This window comes from Staurois parvus, unplaced genomic scaffold, assembly GCF_062004578.1.
Source record: "Staurois parvus isolate SC_StPar_1 unplaced genomic scaffold, SC_StPar_1.0 ptg000097l, whole genome shotgun sequence".
In the NCBI taxonomy this organism is placed as follows: domain Eukaryota; kingdom Metazoa; phylum Chordata; class Amphibia; order Anura; family Ranidae; genus Staurois; species Staurois parvus.
The window spans coordinates 5,751,582-5,777,223 of record NW_028317893.1 but is presented as its reverse complement, the minus strand read 5'-3'; the positions used below and the strand labels follow the sequence as shown (position 1 = coordinate 5,777,223).

Below are 25,642 nucleotides of genomic sequence, written 5' to 3'. Positions count from 1 at the left end.
GAGTATCAGCACTGTGCCAGTAATGTTACAGTAAAGAACCACATATTATTTTTTAATGTTTATTTTTTATTAACCCCCCCCCCCAAACCATCACATTCCGTACACACACAAAGATGATAAAGAGTGACACAGTGGGGTTGATTTACTAAAATTGGAGAGTGCAAAATCTGGTGCAGCTCTGCATAGAAACCAATCGGCTTTTTTTTTTGTGTGAAAGTGTAATTGAACGAGCTGAAGTTAGCTGATTGGCTACCAGATTTTGCACTCTCCAGTTTTAGTAAATCTCCCCCAATTGGTACTACACCGTATAATTCTCCTGCAGTCTCACTGTCCTGTCTCTACAATGGTGTGTTTTAGGTGTATTGTGGGTGCAGTGCTTCAACAAAAATCGCAGTGCACAGCAATGCAGACGTTGCATATTGATGAAGGGTTACACTTGTAAAATGTATGCAAACTGCAGGAGCATTTTACGGTGTAGTACCACACCTAAAATGGCCAAAACACATAGGTATGAATAGTTGGTCATTGTGGAGGTTCCAGCTCATCAGTAAAGTCCACTGAACTGGACACATTGGGGGAGATTTATATAAACTGGAGCACCCAATCTGGAGCAGCTGTGCATGGTTAGCCAATCCGCTTCTAACTTCAGCTTGTTCAATTAAGCTTTGGTAATAAAACCCTGAAGCTGATTGGTTTCTATGTAGACTTGCACTTTCCAGTTTTCTTAAATAAACCCCACAAGAATAGGAGGTCTGCTGCAGACAAAGACCAGACATTATTTTTGTTATTACTTTTATTAATATAGATTTGTATTGCTTTCCATATGATTGGAAACGTTTCTGCAGCTCATGAAAAAGTAAGGGGTCCAAAGAGCCCCTTTACCAATTCACCAGAGGCAGAGATAGCAACTTACCATTAAATGACCATCATCTTTTGACAATAGTGGAACAGCAATAGGTTGGTGCTTTGGAAGGAGGACCAATTGCTTTGTAACTCCCACCCCCCCATCCCCTCCTTCATGCCATCCCCTCCTTCATGCCATCCCCTCCTTCATGCCACCCCCTCCCCCATCTCCTCCCCCATCCCGAATGGCATATGGGCTGCTTTTTTGTAAGTTTGCACAACATATGCCATATGTTTAGAAGGGTTGTGCTATCACTTTTTTTAGGTAAAAAAACAGGCACGGGTTATTGTAAGATTATAGGACCACTGCTGATATTTATCCTACAGTAAACCTTTTCACGCAATATGCTCAGTGTAATGGCAATGGTGATTTTCCTCATATTTATAAATAGGCCTCTTAATGAAAAATGCTATTCATATATGAACCTGGTTTCCTATATAAGTTCTTTACAATGCTAATCCTCTGCTAGCCCCAAATAGCTCATGATATTTTAATTTCCGATTGTGGGAGCAGATAAAATAATAGCGAAAATCCAACACCACATGACTAAGAAATACCTCTTAGCACATGTTGTGGCTTCTTTGAGGATCAGTATTGATAAATGCTCAGCTACAATAAAAATAAATTAATATAAATGTGTTGAAGGTGCAGGTAAGTTCCATTCCACCACAGCATAAAATCCCCATATTTGATTTGCTTACTAACCTTTTCCTTTAACTGCTCTGCAATGCCCACCTCATAATATTTATTGTGATTATTATGTCTGAAGCAACATACAAGAAAACATTCTCAAAAAATGTAAAATGTTTTCTGTCGTACTGCAGAGGAGCTATAAAGATATCCTTTCGATGATCTGTTCTATTTCATTACACACCGTGTGTAATTAGGAATGATAGGGGTTTATGCCCAGGTATTTTCAGATCGTACTCTCCTGTATCTCTTTACTACTAACAGAGGTGCTTGGTTGAAGGTCTTTGAATTTCTTGTAGCTGAGTTGTTGTTGTTTTCTATAGTAATGAAGGCTGTTCAATTTCAGGAGGAGTTTTGTTATCCGGTTGAATGCCTTGCTCTCACCGTAGAAGAAGTCATGCACATACGACAAGTACTGGTAAAAGCAGAGCTGGAAAAATATCAGCAGTATAAAGATGTCTACAATGCTCTCAAGAAAGGAAAGGTAAAGTCTGGTAAATGTATATACACATTATAGCTTACTATAACCACTTCCCGACCTCCAATAGTATACTACACATGCCCCTGCTGATCTGTGCTGTGATTGGACACAGCACGTGTTTGTCAGCAGGTTACAGCCAATGAATATGGCTGTATACCTGCTGATCAGCTGTGGCCAATCACAGCACAGAGATCTCTGTGTTTCTGCTGGATTTCTCTGTGCCATCAGTTAACGGTCAGGGCTGAAAGCAAGGAGATACCCTTTCAGATCTGTGTGTAAAAGCAGCATACAAACACTTTTTAGGCATGCCGTTAACCCATTGATTACTCTCCTGATCACTCCTGTTACCCAGCCAGTGTTATTAGTACAGTGTACAGCAGGGCTTAAAATTTCAAGTCCTGAGCTACTAGCCAGGCCTTGTTACTCGCCACCAGTTGTCCCACCCAACCCTTACCCTGCCTCGCCCCTAATTCTGCCTCTAAACATGCGCTCGTCAATTATTTCATGAAATGACACTGTTAAATGTTACCCACATTACATCAGGGTCCTCAGAGTCCCCTCACATTACATCAGTGTCCCCCCACATTACATCAGGGCCTCCAATGTCCCCCTAAACACTCCATCATACTTAGACCATGCACCGCATACAACCATAATCCCCCATAATCTTTCACTCACAAAACCATAACTCTACCAAGCTATCCTACCTACTATCCAACCCAGCAGTACCTCAAATGTCCCATACTCCAACACCCATAATAACCACATCATCCTGAACCTGACCAAACCACCCATACATGTAGGTTTACATACATACATACATATGTACATACACACACACAAACAGAGACACCTGTACACACACACACAGACATGTACATACACATACACACACAGAAACATGTACACTCACGCACAGAGACACATTTACATACACACACAGACACATGTACAGACACACATATATGTACATACACACAGACACATGTACATACACAGAAATACACACACATGTACATACACACAGACACATGTACATACACACACACATGGACACAGCCCTATAAAAAGTTGCAGTACTTCGTTGTTCACTCACAGAGCCGGGTACTGCACTCTAGGAGGAGGCAGAGAACACAGCACACACTCCTTCTTTTGCTTTCACTTTGCTCAACTATTGAGCAGTCTGACGGCTCCCAGTGCGAGTGACAGATCCGTCCCTGAGTTCCGAGCCTGCTCAGCAAGACGGCCCTGGGGACACATTCGCCCCCACCATAATTTCCATTCGCCAATGCGAGCTGGCAAGTATAAAGTTCAAGGCCTGGTGTACGGTATTATCACTGATCACTGTATTAGTGTCACTTAGCGCCAGATTGGCCACCACACTATCACAGTCACACTGTAAGTCGCTGATCTCCACCATTACTAGTATAGTGGCTGTACGGATCAGTATCTTGATTACGATCAGAACTAGTGTCCCCAAAAACGCAGTTATAAATGTGGGAATTTTTTTTTACCAGATGTAGCAGAATAAATTTGGCCTAAATTTATGAAGAAATTTGATTTTATTGGATATGTTTTATCCAAAAAACGGGTGGAACATGTAATCTGTTTCAGATGGTGAACTTATCATTTAACCACTTGACCTCTGGAAGGTTTTATCCCCTTCATGGCCAGACTGCAGCCTCTCGCCCTCCCTGTGACAGCAGGCAGGGGTTCTTCTCCCCGTGTCTGCCGTAACAATTTTAAACTAATGCAGCTGTGGGAGGCTCCGCCCACATGGCCGCGTCATTCTTTTACAATTTCCTGCAAATGGATGCCTACAAGTACCATCAACCTCTGCGGCTGACAGCTTGTAGTTCTCAATGTACTACGAGGGTGTTGGTGGGCACTCTCGTGGTCCATTGAGCTTCCTGGACTGCAATAGCTGCCTGCCCATATCAGAGGTATGGGCAAACCGTGTACTGACAGTCTGCAAGAGCCTGACATTGCGTCCACAATCTGCTGACTGCAGGTGCAATGATTTACAGGTTCCCAAAAAATAAATAAATGCACTTTTTTTTTTTTTACTTGCAAAAAATGTGCATTTATTATTTTTATTTAATAAAGTGAACTTATCCTTTAACATTTTAACCTTTCCAAGGTTTGAATTTGGTAAGGAATTGTGACTATAAGGCCCAGTGTGCATGGGCATCTTTTTGTTAATGCTAAACTGAAGAGCAGCACTGAGGTTTGCTTAAAGTGTAAATTAAGCTTTACCTAAATAGCACACTATGCTTGCTGTCCTATATGGGTCTCTCCTGCCACCTCTGATTAGCAGCAGCTGTGACAGGAGAGCTCCCAAAAAAAAACAGGACAGTACCTCTCTCCCATGTCTCAACGGCTGTTCCATCTCTACAATATCTCTGGATGGAGCCATCACTGTCTGCAGATGATTTTAAGAAGCTACTTTCAAATGCAATTGAGGACTTTGTTTAAACCAGTGCTTCTCAGCCTTTTTTTAGCCAAGGCACCCTTTAAAATTATGGACAATGTCAAGGCATCTTCTAAGTTACGGACAGTCCTGAGGCACCCTTTAAAATTTTATGGACAGTCTTGAGACACCCCATTCTAAAATGTAAAAGACTATTCTAATAGTTTTATATAACGCAGCAATATCCACACATGTAGGACACTCAACGTTAGAGGCGATTTATTCTTTAAAGCTGAACATACGTTTTAGAATCTCCAAAGGTTTTCTGAATGCTTTCCAAAGCTACATCCAGAGTGCTCATTGAAATCCGGGTAGAGTAGGGAAGGACTACCACCCCCTCAGTTCACTTTTTACTGTATATTTTACTGTTAGGAAGATTTACCTTTACTTCCTGTCCAGGAAATACAACCAGAAATGATAATAAATCTCTACAAAGTCAGGAGAAATACCTTCTCAGACAGTTTGAATGATTTCCCTTACCTCTTGTTCTAAGGACAAATGTAAAATGTGTGCTTCCGATCATTTATTGTGTCTCTGAAAATGGTTACTAGGGAGTACTATTCCTCACCTTCTATAGCCAAAACTAACAAAGAAAAGTTTTGGCTATACAAACATTTTAAATGACTGTATCTGCAAACCTCAGTAACATCAGAATTATTCATTATTGGATTTATCTTTCTGAACGATTTCCCTAGAATTTATTGTTGCCACCTAACAAAAAGGAACGTTCATTTAAAACTTTTTTTTTTTTAAACCGCAATTGCAAATACTATATATTATTTATTACAGGTACTTCTATAGCGCCATCAATTTAAGCAGCGCTTTACATATATATCGTATATTCACATCAATCCATAACCTTCATGGAGCGTACAATCTAAAGTCCCTAACTCACATTCATACATACACATACTAGGGCCAATTTAGACAGGACACAATTAACCTACCAGCATATCTTTGGAGTGTTGGAGGAAACAAGAGTTCCCGGAGGAAACCCATGCAGGTACAGGAAGAGCATGTAAGCTCTAGGCAGGTGGTGCCGTGGTTGGGATGCAAACCAACAACCCTAGTACTGCCAGGCGGAGGTGCTAACCATATAAGCTGTACACCACTTTGAAGGTGACACTGCTAGTATTGTATGGAGAGCAAAAATTATCCGGAGGTTACGGCAGCCCTCCATAGAGGTATAGCAACCTACGATTGGACCAGCGAAGCTGCAAATACATTATAGACATTTACTAAAGGTGCCCAAGGAAGATGTAGCAGTCACTCAATTTATACTGTGAAAAAGGAGAACATCGAAATCACAACTGATTGCCAATTCCACAGCATCCATTTCTGGTTGTACACTAGTAAACAATGATTCCTCTTTGAGGTGATTTGGCTATCACATAAATGTATGGGTCAAGAATGCACATGACGTGCTGTGGCTTAGTTGGTTAAAGCGCCTGTCTAGTAAACTGGAGATCCAGAGTTAGAATCTCAGCAGTGTCTAGTTTGGGGGCAGCACAGTAGCTAAATAGTTACTGGCAGTACTAGGGTCATTGGTTCGAATCCCAACCACGGCACTACCTGCCTGGAGCATGTTCTCCCTGTGCCTGCATGGGTTTCCTCCGGGTACTCCGGTTTCCTCCCACACTCCAAAGACATGCTGGTAGGTTAATTGGATCCTATCTAAATTGGCCCTAATGTGTGTATGAATGTGAGTTGGGGACCTTTAGATTGTACGCCCCTTGAGGATTAGAGATTGATGTGAATGTGCTACAAATATGTGAAGCGCTGCGGAAATTGACGGTGCTATATGAGTACCTGGAATAATAAATAAGAAGACAGTTTATTAGGATGACCTAGTTTGCATATTTTTCTTTAGTGTGTAACCTGACGTTTCTATGATAATGAACATGGATGGTGTTCTTATAATCCTGTAATAGCTCACCAGGGAACTAATTAAAATTGTAGTTAAAACTTGCAATGACTTGTTTATGGCAAACAGAAGAATTGTAATAAGTGTGTACACAGGCAAGGCTTACATAATTTACAAGGCATACAATCTACTAAATTTAGATAGAATTGTACAGAAATGGGAAGGTGTGTCTGTCAGGCGTTTCATCGGCTCCGACTCCATTTCAAGAGGCACCTTTAGGTTGAGGGTAAAGAGGAAAAATAGTTTATTTCTGAGCACAATAGGAATAATTTAAAGTGAGCCTGTACTTTTCAATGCAGGGCACAGCAATAGGTGCTCTAGATCGCTGTCCTACCCCGGTATATAAACACACACACACACTTGCTTTGCTTCCATACAGCTTCAGTTGAGTGTGACTTGACGCTTACGTTGGGTTTCCTCTTTTCACTTCTGGCATCTAGGGAGGGCAGCAGATAATTGAATCCGTTACTTTGTAAAGCATAGGTTCACTTTAAAGTGCTAGTTCATCTTTACAGAAAAAAAGTAACCATGAACTAACACTGAACACCTTCCCCACCCCCATGGATCCTTCTGGTCTGTCCTGGAAGGGCTGATGGAGAAGAGAAGAGAGAGATGACCAGGGATTTCAAATCGCAGAGCTGCTAGAGTGGCTAGGGGTAGGGGTGGATCGGCAACCCCAGAGTTCAGTTCAGTGGGGTGGGGGTGTCCGGCGTTGGTTTACCCTTACATTTTTTTCTGTAAAGGCAAACTAACCCTTTAAGTCTTGTAAAAATGATATCAGATGTTTAGAGAAGTCCACTTTTGACTGGTACTCTTTACCAGTCATTGATTGAAACTTATGTTTGTCTGAAATGCCTAAGACAGTAGACATGGAATATGCAATCATACCCACATACAGTGAAGGAAATAAGTATTTGATCCCCTGCTGATTTTGAATGTTTGTCCACTCACAAAGAAATTATCTAAAAATCGAATGGTAGGTGTACTGATACACTGAGAGACAGAATAGCAACAAAAAATTCAAAAGAAATGCATGTCTAACAAATTATGCACTGATTTTCATATTTGATCCCCTATTATTCAGCAGGATTTCTGGCTACCAGGTGTCTTTCATGCAGGTAACAAGCTGAGATTAGAAGCAGTCTCTTAAAGTGAATGCTGCTAATCTCATTTTGTTTTCTGTATAAAAGACACCTGTCCACAGGAGCAGTCAAACATTCAGATTCCAAACTCTCCACCATGGCAAATATCAAAGAGCTGTCCAAGGACAAAATTGGTAGCCCAGTCCAGCCTTGTGTAGGTCTACAAACTAACGCCAAACAGCTTGGTGAGAAGGTGACAACAGCTGGTGCCATAATTCGCAAATGGAAGAAACACAAAACAACTGTCAGTCTACCTAGGTCTGGTGCACCATGCAAGATCTCACCTTGTGGAGTGTCAATGATCATGAGAACAGTGAGGAATCATCCTAGAACTACACGTGAGGATCTTGTCATCATGATCTCCAGGCAGCTGGGACCACAGTCACCAAGAAAACAATTGGTAACACACTACGCCGACAAGGATTGAAATCCTGCAGTGCCCGCAAGGTCCCTCTGCTCAAGAAAGCACATGTCCAGGCCTGTCTGAAGTTTGCCACTGAACATCTGAATGATGCAGAGGAGGACTGGTTGAAAGTGTTGTGGTCAGATGAGACCAAAATCGAGCTCTTTGGCATCAACTCAACTCGCGGTGTTTGGAGGAGGAGGAATGCTGCCTATGACCCCAAGAACACCATCCCAACTGTCACACATGGTGGTGGAAACATTCTGCTTTGAAGGTGTTTTTCTGCTAAGCGGACAGGACAACTGCACCACATCAAAGGGACGATGGACAGGGCAATGTACCGACAAATCTTGAGTGAGAACCTTCTTCCCTCAGCTAGGGCATTGAAAATGGGTCGTGGATGGGTGTTGCAGCATGACAATGACCCAAAACACATGGCCAAGGCAACAAAGGAGTGGCTCAAGAAGAAGCACATTATGTTCCTGGAGTGGCCTAGCCAGTCTCCAGACCTTAATGCGTTTGAAAATCTGTGGAGGGAGCTGAAAGTTTGAGTTGCCAAACATCAGCCACCAAACCTTAATGACTTGGAGAGGATCTGCCAAGAGGAGTGGGCCAAAATCCCTCCTGAGATGTTTGCAAACCTGGTGGCCAACTACAGGAAATGTCTGACCTCTGTGATTGCCAACAAGGGATTTGCCACCAAGTACTAAAGGTGAAGGGGATCAAATACTTATTTCCCTCATGAACATGCAAATCAGTGCATAATTTGTTAGACATGTATTTCTTTTGAATTTTTTGTTGCTCTTCTGTCTCTCATTGTTACAATACACCTACCATTCGATTTTTAGACTGATCATTTCTTTGTGAGTGGCAAACATTCAAAATCAGCAGGGGATCAAATATTTATTTCCTTCACTGTTTGTTCGCTAAATCAGTGGGAAAGGAAAAGATGCAATGTTTTTATCAGCATAAACATCCAATGTTGTTGGCTAAGGGCATACAGCAGAGAAAACGTGCAGTTCTGCAGATATTTTATTTTGACCATGTACTCTCTTCTCTTTCTTGTACAGCTGTGTTTATGTTGTCGGACAAAGAGATTTTCCTTGTTCACCTGGTCTTACACTTGCCAGTTCTGCAAACGGTAAGTTCCTGTCTGCGCTTTTGAGTTCTATTTTCTGATCTATTACACAGTAATAGATGACAATAATATGTGTCTCTTTCTTATATAGTATTTCCATTCTTGAGAAAGCAGTATTTTGTTAGTAGGCTCTTGTCATTTTCAGTCTTTGTAGAACGACAGTTATATATTAGTAATGTTCTGTGTGTTTTTTCATAGGCCTGTGTGTTCACAGTGCTGCAAAAAGGTAAGCTAGAAGTGCAAAGACAGTAAATTAGACCTATTATGTCATGTTCCATTTATACTGTGTTGACACATACTTTGTATATTAATCTTTCAAAACAGATGAGATTACCTTCCAAGCCATATTCCACACTCCCCATCTTTTCACTGGGACCTTCTGCCTTGCAGAGAGGGGAGAGTTTCCTTAGGCCAGAGAGGCCTTCCACCAGTCATCATCGACCACCTAGAAGCTTACCCAAGTAAGTCATGTAGAGAAGTGTACATATACTATGTGTCTTTATGATATTTTATATCCAGTTATTTAAAAGAATAACTGTACTTTTACTGTTAATCCTGTGTTAAAACATACTATTGCAGCCTCTTTAAAAAATGTAATGTGTGGTACCTTTATCAAAGCTGTCTGTTTAAACTGGTGTGGAAAACATTTCTGACTACTACTAGAAAATGTTATGAGGGTTGGGAGCTCTGTATTGATCTGAATGTGTAGCATATCCCCATCCTATAAGTGCAATTATCCTTTAACACTTTCACTGCCAGTGCTGTTTTTGCACACATGCTTAAATCATTTTAGGTCTGAAGATTACATAAACCCCCAAATATATATTTTCTGAAAGCAGACACCTTAGGGAATAAAATAGTGTTTGTTCCAATTTTTTACGTCACACAATATTACCACAAAGGTCTAGAAAATACAATATTTCAGTAAAATATACACTTTATATACAAATACAATTTATATCAGTTATATTTAAATACAAGTTAATTTTAGGGCACACAAACGCAATAAACAACCCAATTTTTGGTAAAATATAAAAGCTGGGATTGCACTAAGTAAATAGATACTCAACATGTCAAACCTTAACTTTACATTCGTCTGTGAAATGCCGACAAATTCAGTACCCTATATTTTCCATAGGAGACACTTTAAAAGCCCACTATAGGTTATCAGTTTAATGTTATGAAGGAGGTGTGGTGCTAGAAATACTGCTCTCACACTGGCGTACGTGGCGATATGTAACATATGTATCGCAATCGTTGCGTAGGTGCCTTTACGTTCATATGTGGAGGTTGGGGAGAAGGGAGTCTTCAAAAAAAAAATTGGGGGGGGGGGGGGATTTTATGTGCTTGGGTGCAACTTAAATTTTTTTGCAATTTAAAAAACTTTTTTTTTTTTTTCATCACGTAGGGGGCAAAACGTCCCTTATGTGATGAGTTTTAGGTGACAGGTTCTCCTAAACGACACATTTTAGGGTCTAAAGGACCCTGGATGTCTCACCTGTGCTCCACTGAATATAATGCAATGCACATCGCATTACATTAGTTCCCAGGTATGCTGCCTGGAGACATCGAGAGGTGGACCCGGAAATTACATCAAACACGTCGCTTTCTGGGTCAGCAACAAGGAGGGGAGGAGAATGAACGTTAGTCCACTCCGCTCCCTACCCTCTACCTGGCGGTACCTGCTATGCCGGTGTCGGCCCTGGGGCCTGCAGATGGGCAGGCGGAGCCCTGGACACATGGCAGGGGAGTGGTGGGGTGCTTTACTGGAGGTGTGTGGGAAAAAATCCTTCCATTTGACAGGCAGCAGTCTGCTTGTCAGATTTACACACAATCCCAGTGGCTGTAGCTACAGGGAATGTGTGTAAAGCCCCCTGCTGTCAGGTCCATATAAAGTACAGACCTGGCAGCGAAAAGATTAAAGGAATGAAGTCTTAAAGTCTTAAACAAGTGGAGTTTCCATTCTTCTCATAAATGGATGTTTGTGCAGATTTGAATGTTATGCTGTTATATTGTGCAGCTAAACCCTGTCTTTGATTGCCATTTGTGCTATTATTTACTTGTATTTTATTTTTATTAGTATACAAATATATGCCCAGTGTCAGGCTGTAGATAGGGTTGCCAACTGTGTTGGTATTTTACCAGTCTGGCCGGTAAAAATGAAATCTGTTGGCAGTTTTATATATAGAAAAGAGATCATTTTATAACATAACATAAAAGCTGGTGCTTTTATGTTATGTTATAAAGTAGCCTTACAACCTGACGCTACTGCTCTGATAGGAAGAATACAAATAAATATTAAAAATGAACAATTAATCCTTGAGATGTTTCAATGATTCAAGGAAAGAGATTTTTTTTTTACAAATGACTATTGGTGACTGTATCTGTTACCAGCATAAATGTAATGAAAATGTACAGGCAGATGGAAGAATGATTGTTAGTTTATTTATATCTGCTTAGTGATCAAGACTACAAAATATATTCCTTACACTTGAAGCACCAATTGGTGTTATCAGATATTATACATACAAAATATAGTTCTTATAAAAAAATAAAAAAAAAGACATCATTTGAGCTGATTTCAGTGGAACGCAAGTCAAAAATCTTTATTTTTTGCAAGATGAGTTAGCCTTTATCTGTGTCTGCATTCTCTGTAATGATATCTCCCCTTCCTGTCCAAAAAGTTCCATTGTAACAGCTGATCTACATCCTGTAATTTCAGCTTTTTTTTTTAGTTGAGATGAATGGGTTAGAACAGCTGTCCCATTTTCAATGTATTTACTTACAAAGAAGACTAAGCGAAGGCTTATCATGCAGGGTTGCCGTCATGGAGAACTTGTACCAAAATAAAAATCCAAGCTGCCACGGCTGATCTGACAATGCTAGTTTACTGTTTGTCATACTGTTAATTTCTACTGTGACATTGTTGGGGGTAATTCCCCTTACTTTCTGTCCAAGTTACAGTAATCAGTAATGTGCATTTGTTTACTTATTCAGGCTATGTCCTTCTGTTCTGTATAGGTTGGGGTCCAAGTCTAAGTCTGGGGAAAAGTCGGATGATGAACTCCAGTTTCCAAAAGAGCTCATGGAAGACTGGAGCACCATGGAGGTGTGCGTGGACTGTAAGAAGTTTATCTCGGATATCATTAGCTCCAGCCGCCGCAGCCTGACACTGGCTAACAAACGAGCCCGGTTAAAAAGGAAGACGCAGTCATTCTATCTGTCATCCACGGGGACATCTGAATACCGGCCGACTGAGAGAACGATAAATGAGATCTGACTCTCGTGCCTTTTTAACTTGTTTTATTTTTCTTTAATCTGCTTCGGTGTAATGAATAATCAGGCTGTTGCTATTTTATTTTTAAAGGGTTCAAGCAAGCTTGAATTCTGCAAAAAATAGCACACCCCCTTTTATTTTTTAATGTGCTCTAAAATGGGCTGCATCCACACAAGCTATCTGAGATGCAGCATTTCCTTTGCACTGGAAGAATGCAACTATTGCCTTTTTTTATCTGTTTGTAATGAGACTATATTACATGGACTCTGCTGGAGATCGGAATGTTCTACCTGCAAGAGAGACCCATGAGGGTAAAGCTGGCACTGTTACCTCACAGAGTACATATCCCCTGGCTCTGCTGAACAGAGGAGCAATGTCTTATTTTTACATCATGTCTACATTCCTGTTTTGTAATTTTCATTATCTAGATTCAGTCAATCATGATCTTCACTAGCTGTCGCCAAAACGACATAGGACACTGCCTTGGTATGGAGGAACTGCTTAAGACAGTTGGAGCTATGCTGAGATATTGGCCTATCAGGTATATAGCTGTATGATGCAGTACGGTGCTGGAATCGTCTGTCCCCACGTAAAATCGCAGAAGTGATAAGCTAGGGAATCATAGCACTTTTATTTCTTCCTCAGTGCCAAATTATGTCTTCCCAAACCAAATATCGTTCCATCTGTTTTTATGTGTCAAACGTGTAGACCCTCCCACCACTTTTGTGGATTCAGTTCAAAAGCAGGTGTTGGAGAAAACACGAGAACGAGGATCGTTTTTTTAAAAAACTGGCTACTGACGAGGAAAAACAAATATGGTACAGTCTCAAATGTTTTGTGCTGGCTTCTTTAAGCAGTCTGTAGTTGACTTTTGTTAGTGTTTATATGTCCATTAAAGTGTATCTCGCGTCTGCTGGGGGCAACAGTCTTGTAGGCAGGGCCAGTCATTCTATGTAATATATTAGTTAGTCTAGGAACTCTTGATGTTGCTGTGGCATTTATCACAAACTAGACCTGAAAGAGAAGTAATAACAGGTCGCACAATTAACATGGTGCTTGGAAACTAGTGGAAGTTTACTGTCACATGACTAGGACTTTTTGGACCCCTTTTTTTTTCCCTGTAGTTCCTTGTACTGTGTTCTTATTAAAAAGAGCACATTTATTAGGGTCTCCCTTCCACTTGTTGTCCGCCTTAGCATACCTATTCCTAGTAAATAGTAAACCTATTATTAGGATCATTCAAAACAAACTAACAGTATCTGTGATATATATTTAATTCCTTGTGGTCCTCTGCGTCCCAATTTGAGGATTATGGCCTTGTAAAGTAACAGGAACGTCTGGATAAAGGGAAGCATGTGACCCTCTCCACCACCTCTCTTGATGGCAGTGTGTGGTACCTGAGCAGTCAGTCACCAGGTATGAGCCCTGTCATGTCAAGTCATAGGAAGATTTAAGTTAAAAGATGTAAAACAACAAGCAGAAGGAAAGCACAAACATATTCCAAGGCCTCTTGTAGGAATACATGTCCAGACAGGTTGACAAGTGCAGCAAACACTAAAAGGAGCCTTAACTCCTTCATGATGGAAGGTAAAGCAAACCTTAACACCTAGACTCAGTTCTGCAACTTTGACATTTGACTTGTTTTAGTAGAACTGTATATATGATTGCAACTACTTTGTGTATCCAGGTGAATTACACCTTGTTTTTTCAGGACAATTGAGCTTTCATTTGGTGGTAAATAATAACAGATATCTCCCTGTTTTTTTTTTTTTTTATTACATTAAAAGGAAAACTGTCCCAGAATAGTAAAAACAAATCATTTTTAAATTTAGCTGTATTTTTCTTGCTATTGCAGTAACTTACCACCAAAGAACAACCCAAAATAAATTCTCCTGCTCCTGACAATCACAGTGATACCACATGTGTATATTATTTGTTGTATGTGCGTATAGTAGGGCCCAGAAACAATAATAGTGCACATTTGATACTGATTAAAAAAAATAATTTTAAGTCCTACCTAAAAATATACTGACCCTCACACTGACCTAGATCAAAACAATTTTTTTCTTTATTTTTGTTTTTTTTAACCACACATTTTTTTTCCCCTGGCAAGGAGAGAAAAATACAATGGGAGAAAATAAACCCAGGGTCAGGGTGTACAGTGACTGGCCAATATGATATCCAATCAGAGTCTATCGGCAACCGGGACTCTCACTTCTCAGAGCTCGCAATCGAGTACACTCGAGCACAAACAAAAGCACACATATATAAAGCTCCTAGGTTTAACCGCTTCCCACCAGGCCTATTATAATATGACAGGTAAGCGGGAGCACTGCCATCCTGGGTGGATGTCATATGACGTCTTCCCAGGATCACACCCCACAGGTCACACTGTGGCGCGATCTGTCACCCGCTGTGTCCGGTGGATAGCAGATCAGTGTACAGAGCCGCTGCCAGGACCATGTGATTGATGTGGCCAATCACAGCAGATCACATAACAATTGTAGACAATGAATAGCTTCCATTGATAGCCATTCATTGAGTATTATTGTGTTGATCTCTGTGATTGGTCACAGTGATCACATGGTACATACAGGGCCAGTCACAGTGTGTACTATGTGATAGCTGTGGCTAATTACAGCTTCACAATAGTACTCAATGGATGTCATTCATAAAAAAAAAAAATGGTTGTTTACCAGTGATTATTACTGTTAAGAGCAATCATTGCTAATCACCTTCCCAGGTAACACTGTAATGCTCAGTATGTTAAAAAAAAATTGTAAAAACACAGTTCTACTAGAGAAAAGAAAAAAGTTGAAAAAAATTTTAATTTTTTTACATACTGTCACCAGTCAGTGCCCTGCTCACTGCCACACCAGTCATATGATGTTGTGCTGCACTAGTGAAAGTATGTTTCAAATAAAAAATTCAAATTCACTTTCCAAAAAATTGTCACCAAAAATCTACAACTTCAAAAAACTCACTATTCCTCTTACTAAATACATTGGACTATGTACTTTACAAAATTTTGGGGCTGTATGTACTGTCCCGGCATTTTTGAGCTTCAAGAAATTAGATCAATTTTCAAATATATATATTAATGTTTGTGGACTAACTTTCCTACAGACTAAATACACTGATTTGGGTTAATTTATACCAAAGACATTCTATAACAGAAATTAATAAAACACTTTTTTTTTGTTTATTTAGCAAAAAATAAAAAAACTCAGTGGTGATTAAATACCACCAAAAGAAAGCTCTATTTCTTTGAAAAAAATGATAAGTTGCTTTGGTTACAATGTTATATGACTATTTGTCACTCAAGTGCGACAGCGCTGAAAACTGGCTTGGGCAGGAAGGGGAAGAAAGTGTCTGGTAAGTGTTTAAAGCCCACCTCCGGGACGTCGCCTATATGTGTAACCGTGTCGTGAAGAGGTTAAAGTAGGGACACAAATATGTCGCTACAAATTTAGTAAGCTCCCTGACTACAACGCGTGCACACATGTCAAAGCGATGCCACAGTGTTATCATTTTTTACATATAATTAATGGCCTGACTATTTTTACAGACTACAAAACTGGCTGCCTCTGTGACGGCAGATCATTTTAAACAGTAGAAGTCATAATGTTATGGTAAAAGGTGTGATACTTACACTAGTGCAATACAAACAATTGTATAGGTTTCATACTAGCTACAAAGCAGGTCATTAATGTACATATTTAATTTAAAGAATTTCCGTTCGTTTGAAATTTAGTATGATCATTTCCCTACTGTACAGTACCTATCTATTCACAACATGAGTATTGTCCTTTGCTATATATATAGGAAACGGCAGACTGTAGCAATATTCCAGTAATATCTTTGTTCCCTGTTGACACCTTCTGGTGTCTGTCAGTCTAGAGCAGGGGTCTCCAAACGTTCTAAGCAAAGGGCCAGTTTACTCTCCTTTAGGGGGGCCATATTGTGGCCAGTAGGAGTAGAAAATAATCCATACATCATTTGTTTCAATGGGAATAATAGAGCCCCATCATTGGTTTTAATGGGAGGAATAGTGCCCAATCATTGGTTTTAATGGGAGGAATAGTGACCTATTGTAGGCATCAATGCAAAGAATAGTGCCCCATTGATGGTGTCAGCAAGGGGAATGGTGTCCTATTTTATTTTTATTTATTTCAGGTACTTATATAGCACCATCAATTTATGCAGCGCTTTTTACTTGTATACTGTGTTTTACATTCCCATCAGTCCCTAACCCTCAAGGGGTGTACAATCTAAGGTCCCTAACTCTCATTCATACATACACATACTAGGGTCAATTTAGACAGGAACCAATTAACCTACCAGCATGTCTTTGGAGTCCCTATCATTGATGTCTGTAGAATAATGCCCCAAGGACCAGATAAAGTCAAGCAAAGGGCCACATCCAGCCCCTGGGCCACAGTTTGGAGACCACTGGTCTGGAGGAGCAGTCTACTACTCCTACACAGCTAAAAGCACTAACTGTAAATCAGCTGTTTAGCATGTAATGCTCTGGTACTCTAGAAACAGGCTCATAGTCACAAAACAGACTCTCCTTTTTTTTTGTAAATACTTGTACTATATTTATTAATAACTGGGATGCATTCTTATAATTACAGGCAGAAAGATTTGACACTGGAGGAAAGGTATATTTATATGTACATTGACTGTAATACAATGTCAGGTTTGCGCATTCTGTTAGTCATGCTAGGATTTTCTGCATAGATGAGTTTTTATGTTAAAACTGCAAGTAGAGTTCATTCCTAATAATAATTTTATTTAAAGCATTTTATTTTCTAGTTGTTGAATCAGTGTAAAACACCACGTGGTGTAAACCGTAAACATATGTGACCAGTGTTGCTATGATTTCTTGCTTGCTTTTTAATGGTTACGTTACCAAGTCGCAGAAATCATTTGACATTGCCTTTGGCACTCTAGCTAGCTTTTTCCTATAGAAGATGAAGCCCAAAACCAGCTGGGGTGCCAGAGGTCGCCTACCCTTACCATGTGCTCTTATGGTGACTCAAGCCTACATTGATTGTAGTTATTATGAACCTCAACCCATCAACAGCTCCGTTACTTGTTATCTTTGTTACCCTGTAGATTTCTCCACAGCAGCTGCCCTGCTTCTGTGAGAACAATAAACATGCCTTGAATCTTACCATAGCATCTGTGTATTGACTTGTATGTGTATAGTAATTTCCATTCTACTCGATGTTTTTCCGTAATAGCTGTTATCGCTTTCTCAGTTTTGCATAACCTGCGATCTTTTTGCAGTTTCTCTTTAAATCTGGCCATACATTGTTTGTTTTTTATTCTTTTTTGTTGGGTTTTTTTTTTTTTTTTTGGTTTTATTTATTTTTTTTCAGCCAGCTGACACAAGCGATGTGGATGGAAGAATCCCCCATGCTGGGACACTGTATCCTGACAGCGGCACCCACAGCCTTCAGATTACACTGATCAACAGCTGCAGCCTCTGGTTGCTAAACATTTTCCAACTTGTCCCTTAGACAGATGTCGATCAACCGGTCGACTTCTGTTAAGCAGGGACAGCCTCACACTGATCAAAACTTAGCCAGTGCCTGCTAAACTGAGCAAATTTTGATCAGTATATGGCCAGCTTAACCTACTACTAATTCACTTTGTCGCAGGGCAGTCCTGTAATGGGCCAGCTCAAAGAGTAAACATCATTTCTCCAGTATATGGCCAGATTAGGACCCATTTGTGCCAAACAAGCAATTAGTGCATTTTAGAACAGGGGTGCTCAACCCATGGCCCATGGGTCACATGTCCTCTGATGTGGCCTGCGACTTGATGCTCTGGGATAGCAGGTTGGCAAGCCCAGATCATAGGTTGATGACCCACAGCATCAAAGTACTTGGAGCCAGCAGTGAAAGAAGCTAGTGGCCACGGAGGGAGCAGGAGCTGCATAATCTGATGCTTCCTCTGTAGCACAGGCTCCTGTCAACCCTCTTGACCTGGGACCTTTCTAGCAGCCTAGCAGTGGCAGCAGAAGCTAGTAGAGAAAAAGGCCAGTTTAATAAACATTGCATCATTTTGCAATGGGCATATTAGCACTTTTAAAAAAGGGTTTTTAGGCTGCTTTTACACTGATCCGCAGGTGTAGCACAGTGCAGCTGCAGCTTTCCTCTGGGTTAGCTGCACTGAGCTATAGATTTCTCTTCTATCCTTTCAGAAAGTGCACCACACCTACAACAGGTTCACTGCACTGCACCCAAGATGTAGGTAAACTGATGTGAAAGCAGACTGACATTAAATACCAAAGCCAACAATGTTGCAGTCTAGAATTTTGCTCCACTGCTAACCAGTTAAAATGTCTGATTTACAGTGGATGTGGCTGGAAATGCATGTCAAGCTCATTGACAGGAACAAGTGTTGCTAGGTGTCTAAAAGACTTAAGACCACAGTGCAGCTGGGATTTAAGCGAACATAAAAATGGTAACCGAACTTTTAGCCTCTACATATTTCCAGGAGCAGCAGCATTTTCCCCTAACATCTTAGTTTTAAAATTTCACCCCAAAACTATAATGACATCATCTACCACAAGTACCATAGGAATATATTGTGTTGTACCAACAGAATTTTTTCACCCATGGCCAGCACCAGTATTATAATATACCTCACATCAACACTAGTAGCATAGTTATAATGCCCCAACAACATCATTATAATTCTCCTGAAGCACCATTATAATCCCCCAGTAGCCCCAGTATTATCAATCAACAACATCATGATAATCCCCCAGCAGCATTATTTTCATTTACTGACAGTATTGTTATACTCCCCCAGCAGAACTGTTTGGTCCCATGTAACAGAATTGTAATACTCTAGCAGCATCCTTAAATTCTATATTATTATTTGTCAGAATTCAACAGTTTGCACAGCACTTTATAAAATAAAGGACCACAGTACATTTACAGTACAATTTAATACGAGACGATAGCCCTTTTCATGAGAGTTTACAATCTAAATGGAGGAGGCAAGTAATACAAAAAGGTAATAACTGTGTGTCTGTGGGGGCTCAGAACAGTAAGGACTTGTTTGCCTTTGTGGTTTGGGAAATGGTAAAACACCACAGTGGAGATGTGTTTTTACCCCACCCTCCCTATCATTGGTGCAACGTTAGGGCTTGCAATGGAGACCCACACCCCATGCTCCAGGGGACCCATACAGTCTCCATGCCACATTCTGTTTTACACTTAGACATGAGGGTTGGTGAAGGTGGCATATAATGGACCTGATTCTTTCCATTTTCCTCCTGCAACCTCTGAAGACCAGCTTCTCCTCCTCTCCCTCCCACCAGCATTCAGCAGCTGCAAGAGAAAAATGTTCCTTATGCTAGACAAAATAAAAAATTTCAAAATTCTGAACCATTTCATTTCATTGTGACCAGCGACCGGTTACCAAATCACTTACGTGGACCTCGCTCTTCAAATGGTTAAGCACTCCTGGTTTAGAATGTTCAGATTGGCGTTCTAATATGAACAACACATTAAAGTGACTTGCTATTTTGTGAATATAAGATCATGCAATTTTTTTAATGAAAAAAAGTCACATTTTTACTTTTCAAGTTTTCAAAAAAGTTTTATAGTTTACTTTTCTTCTAAAATGAGAGTACCTTAAAAGTGAATCTCCAGCGAATATGTTTTACAGTTTTGGATAGAGAATGGAGCCTAAAGGCAAAATGTTTATTTTTTGGGGGTTTTTTTTCATTTTGAATGGAGTAAGGGAGGGTTATAACTCATATAAGGTTTATTTTTGTCATTTGTGTCCCATAGCCAAAACAGAGTGAGAGAAAATCCCTCTAAAGTGAGGGAAAATCTGGTTTTCATCAGGGTCACCAGAACAAGTGTCCCTCTCCACTCTATCCAAAACAAAAAAAAAAAAAAACCCTTTAGGTATACTTTAACAAGTTAACTGCTGCTAAACCCTTTTTAAGTCCATTAAAATCTGCTAATGCATCTAACACTGTCCTCCCCACAGATTGACCATGCTGCTGTTTAAAAGGTGTCTCTATTGCTCCTCTGTCAAGAGTGGAGACACCCAGGACAGGAATTGTCTTACTGGCTGCATCACTGGGTGTAAATACATGGACAAATAGCCTAAAAAACATTAACGCAGCCACCATACTTAACCATTGGTAAGCTGCAATATATTACATTTTTGTTTCTGGGTTTCATATTGTTTTAAAGCTGTGAACATTCAAGAAGTAAACCAAAGTCATTTTACTTTATTGTAAAATAAAGTTTTAATACATGTATTTTACAGCATTTTGTAGTTTGTGAAATAGAACAGGTTAAGAACATTTTAAAGGCATTAAAGAAATGCAGCAGAAAATGGTAGGCATGAAAGTGAGCAATTTATCAAGATATCCCCCTTACCATACAAGTATAAAATCAGGCAGCAGAGCCAGATGCATAGAAATGGGAAGCGAACTGACCTTTTATGATGTAAAGGGACTGCCCAATTTAAAAAGTCTTTTATATGCCATCCTGAATCCTTTAATCCTCCAAATACTTACACAATTTGTTGCTCATACACGTGAACTGCACAAAGCCAATGTTGGAAAATAGGTTAACTTAATTGTATAGGACAGGATACAGGCAAAGTATTTATAGACACTGGGTTGTTAGCAGTGGTGTATTTAGTTTTTTTGCTGCCCTAGGCATGACTAAAATCAGGCACCCCCCACATCTAAATTTGCCCCACCCCTTCCTCTTTAAGCCCCACCTCTTCCTATTAGAGCTCCACCTCCTATTTTATTCCATTATTGGTGTCATTTAAAGGAATAGTGCGCCATCATTGCTGTCAGTGGGAGGAATAGTGCCCCATTATTAGTGTCAGTGTGGGAGGAATAGTGCCTCATCATTGGTGTCAGTGGGAGGAATAGTGCTCCATCATTGGTGTCAGTGGGAGGAATAATGCCCCATCATTGGTGTCAGTGGGAGGAATAATGCCCCATCATTGGTGTCAGTGGGAGGAATAGTGCCCCATCATTAGCGTCAGGGTGGGAGGAATAGTGTCCCAGCATTGGTGTCAGTGGGAGGAATAGTGTCCCATCATTGGTGTCAGTGGGAGGAATAGTCTCCCATCATTGGTGTCAGTGGAAGGAATAGTGCCCCATCATAAGTGTCAGTGTGGGAGGAATAGTGCCCCATCATTGGTGTCAGGGTGGGAGGAATAGTGCCCCATCATTGGTGTCAGGGTGGGAGGAATAGTGCCCCATCATTGGTGGGAGGAATAGTGCCCCATCATTAGCGTCAGTGTGGGAGGAATAGTGCCCCATCATTGGTGTCATTGGGAGGAATAGTGCCCCATCATTAGCGTCAGGGTGGGAGGAATAGTGTCCCATCATAAGTGTCAGTGTGGGAGGAATAGTGCCCCATCATTGGTGTCAGTAACGCCAATGATGGGGCACTATTATTCCTTCTGACACCAATGATGCTTACATTGCTGACCCCTGCTCAAGCCCAGGCTCCCTCCCTCTCCCATCCACAGCCAGCATACCTGGCTGCAGCAGCACCATCTGCTCTGCCTAGATCCCGGCCTTACGGCACAGACACTTACCTTACTGATCAGCTGTCTTCCTTCTCCGGCCACTCTCCTCCTCTTCACTGGCTCCAGCCGCTCCCTCACTTTGATCAGCTTCCTTGATCCTCGTGCTGCCGCTTCCCTCCTCCTCTCTGCCTGTGTACTTTCCCTGAGCTACATATCTGGTGGCCAATCACAGGTGAGGAGGCGGAGCTTGCAGAGGGAGGGACAGGCTGCCATAGGCTACCCAGTGATCCTAGGGGTTTGGCCAGATGGGAGGGGCGGCATGTTATCTTGCCTACATCGCAATCCATGATCATCCACCAGGGAAATAAAGACGCCGGACACCTTATCTGCCCCTCCTTTGTGGACCGTATCGAAGTGAGATATTGGTAAGACACATAACAGCAGCCCCTGTCCTAAGTGTCACTTCCTTGGGAAAGGGGGTGGGCGTCGTCACCCCCCTGGAAAGTGCCGCCCTAGGCAAACACCTTGTTTGCCTCTCTGCAAATATGCCCCTGGGTTATAGGCTCATACATTGGGGTGATTGGACAGTGGCTTTTGAAGCTTTGGAAAACACGGCTCCTGGGAGCCTCCCCTATAACTCTACCCCACTCTGTGAATCCTCAGTAATTTGCAAGTGTCCTAAGGTGATTTTGTGTTTGTTTATTTAATACAGGTACTTGTATAGCGCCATCAATTTACACAGCGCTTTACATATATTGTACATTCAGATCAGTCCCTGCCTTTAGGTTCCTTAAAATCTAAGGTCCCTAACTCACATTCAGCAGTATCTCACAGAAGTGAGTACACCCCTCACATTTAAATATTTTATTCTATCTTTTCATGTGACAACACTGAAGAAATGACACTTTGCTACAATGTAATGTAGTGTGTACACAGCTTGTATAACAGTGTAAATTTGCTGTCCCCTCAAAATTACTCAACACACAGCCATTAATGTCTAAACAGCTGGCAACAAAAGTGAGTACACCCCTAAGTAAAAATGTCCAAACTGGGCCCAATTAACCATTTTCCCTCCCCGGTGTCATGTGACTCGTTAGTGTTGCAAGATCTCAGGTGTGAATGGGAAGCAGGTGTGTTAAATTTGGTGTTATCACTCTCACTCTCTTATACTGGTCACTGGACATTCAACATGGCACCTCATGGGAAAGAACTCTCTGCGGATCTGAAAAAAAGAATTGTTGCTCTACATAAAGATGGCCTAAGCTATAAGAAGATTGCCAAGACCCTGAAACAGAGCTGTAGCATGGTGGCAAAGACCATACAGAGTTTTAACAGGACAGGTTCCACTCAAAACAGGCCTCGCCATGGTCGACCAAAGAAGTTGAGTGCACGTGCTCAGCATCCTATCCAGAGGTTGTCTTTCGGAAAGAGACGTATGAATGCTGCCAGCATTGCTGCAGAGGTTGAAGGAGGGTCAGCCTGTCAGTGCTCAGATCATATGCCACACACTGCATCAGATTGGTCTGCATGGCTGTCGTCCCAGCAGGAAGCCTCTTCTAAAGATGATGCACAAGAAAGCCCACAAACAGTTTGCTGAAGAAGAACAGACTAAGGACATGGATTACTGGAACCATGTCCTGTGGTCTGAGTAGAAAAAGATAAACTTATTGGTTCAGATGGTGGTAAGTGTGTGTGTAGCGGCAACCAGGTGAGGAGTACAAAGACAAGTGCGTCTTTCCTACAGTCAAGCATGGTGGTGGGAGTCATGGTCTGGGGCTGCATGAGTGCTGCCAGCACTGGGGAGCGACAGTTCATTGAGGGAACCATGAATACCAACATGTACTGTGACATACTGAAGCAGAGTATGATCCCCTCCCTTCAGAGATTGGGCCACAGGGAAGTATTCAAACATAACAACTCCAAACACACCTCCAAGATGACCACTGCCTTTCTAAAGAAGCTGAGAGAAAAGGTGATGGACTTGGCCAAGCATGTCTCAAGACCTAAACCCTATTAAGCATCTGTGGGGCATCCTCAAACGGAAGGTGGAGGAGTGAAAGCAATCAGGCACTTCCTCCGCCCTCTCACCACAATGATTCGCTATAGAAAGATCTACATACAGGTTTTTGTGTTCCCCTTCTGGACACTCTTATCTTAAATTTCACACCCTACTCTGTGAGTACCCTACAGTGGAATACCCCCACACACAGTGATAGCAGAGATTAGGCAAAAAGGAGTCATTGAAAAACTGCAGGCGAACATTCGCTTTGCCGAAAGCCCACAAAACACTCAGTGACAATGCACCGCTTACAGCAGAGCAAGAGCTGTCTCTAAAACCAATCTCTGCATCCTATTCTAGCTTTGTTGGGCACACAATAAACAGCCACCTTGACAAAAGCAGAATTTTCTGCATCTTTGTCAATTCCTCAGACAACAACTGATATAATTCAGCCATCTTTGTCCAGGACTAGGAAATGCCACGCCTCTTCTACTCCTATTTCTCTACCTGAGTGGGAACCCATTATGCCTGCCCTAGACAAGGCAGACACAGAAAACAATGAAGGGGACATCAAGGCAGTGTTTGAGGAAGCTGTGGAAGAGTTTTCTCCCCCCCAATGCTGTTATATTGAAGAGGGAGCATCATGCAACACGATTGCTAACATAGAAAGGCCTTGGCATTATATAACTTGATTCTCCTGTCTTGCCAAGCTTCTTTGGGTACAAAGAGACCTGCAAAATCTTTTAAAACATTCCCTGTTCACAAACAATGTATCATTTTTGACAACTGGATGACTCCAGGCAGGATTTTAATACCCCCCCCCCTCCTCAAAATCTTTCAACTCTATTCAGCAGAGAAAAAGTTCAGAAAGAAATTATCTATTCCTGTAGTTGACCCTGCTGTCTCAGTTTTAAACATCTCACTATTAAAGATGTTCCTTCTTTCAAAGATTCAGTGTTTGAGATGATTTTAAAGGCTCTCTTTACTCTTTCAGGCCCAGCCCTGCATCCAACTCTTGCTGCAAATTCAGTATGACAAAGAACCAACCAACATGATCCCTTTTTCAAGATCATGCCTTAACAGAGCAATTACAGCAACTGCCTTCTGCTCTGATTTTTTGTGTGGATGACCTAGAACATGTCTCAGAATGGCTCTAATCTCCATTTTTTAACACAGAATCTTATAGCTAAAAGCCTGGATAGCTATAGCTGCCTGTAAAAAAATGCTTCATTCATATGCCTTTTCAAGGCAGACTCCAATGAAAAAAAAAAGCATCCAAGAAATGCTAGGTATTTGATATGAGCTCATACAAAGTAGTGAGAGCACATAAACATTCAGAAACTCACTGGCTGAGGTGAGGCTACTCACAACAAACAGAGCTACCCTCTTGTGGGTACCCAGCAGGTTAACAGAAAAAAAAAGTGCCAGACCAAATGATGAGTCCAAATTAATTTATTGGTTAACACTAAAAAATATCTAACATGTTTGCGGGGCCAGAAGAAACTTCTCTCTTTTGAAGGCACATGTGTGTTTAGAGAGGCACTTGACCAATTCATCAAAGATGGTACAGGAGGGAAGGTTTTACTCCCACAGCAGAAGTTGACAAGCCGTCCTCCTCAGGAGTATCTACCTCTTCAAAACACAGAGCAGCTAACTTCTCTACACAGAATTCAACCT

The 25,642-nt window shown here is 41.2% G+C and overlaps 1 protein-coding gene across 6 annotated transcripts in view; it reads left to right on the top strand.

The window, feature by feature from the left end:
• Positions 1-17,608, top strand: part of SPIRE1 (spire type actin nucleation factor 1) — a 272,091-nt gene extending 254,483 nt beyond the window's left edge. For all 6 annotated transcript variants that reach the window (XM_089671043.1, XM_089671041.1, XM_089671038.1 and 3 more), the window contains 5 exons: positions 1,941-2,078; positions 9,085-9,155; positions 9,351-9,378; positions 9,477-9,613; positions 12,174-17,608. In XM_089671043.1, coding sequence (XP_089527169.1) covers positions 1,941-2,078; positions 9,085-9,155; positions 9,351-9,378; positions 9,477-9,613; positions 12,174-12,432 — 633 coding nt within the window. In that variant the 3' untranslated portion in view covers positions 12,433-17,608. The remainder of the gene's footprint in view (positions 1-1,940; positions 2,079-9,084; positions 9,156-9,350; positions 9,379-9,476; positions 9,614-12,173) is intronic.
• The last annotated feature ends 8,034 nt before the right edge of the window (positions 17,609-25,642 follow it).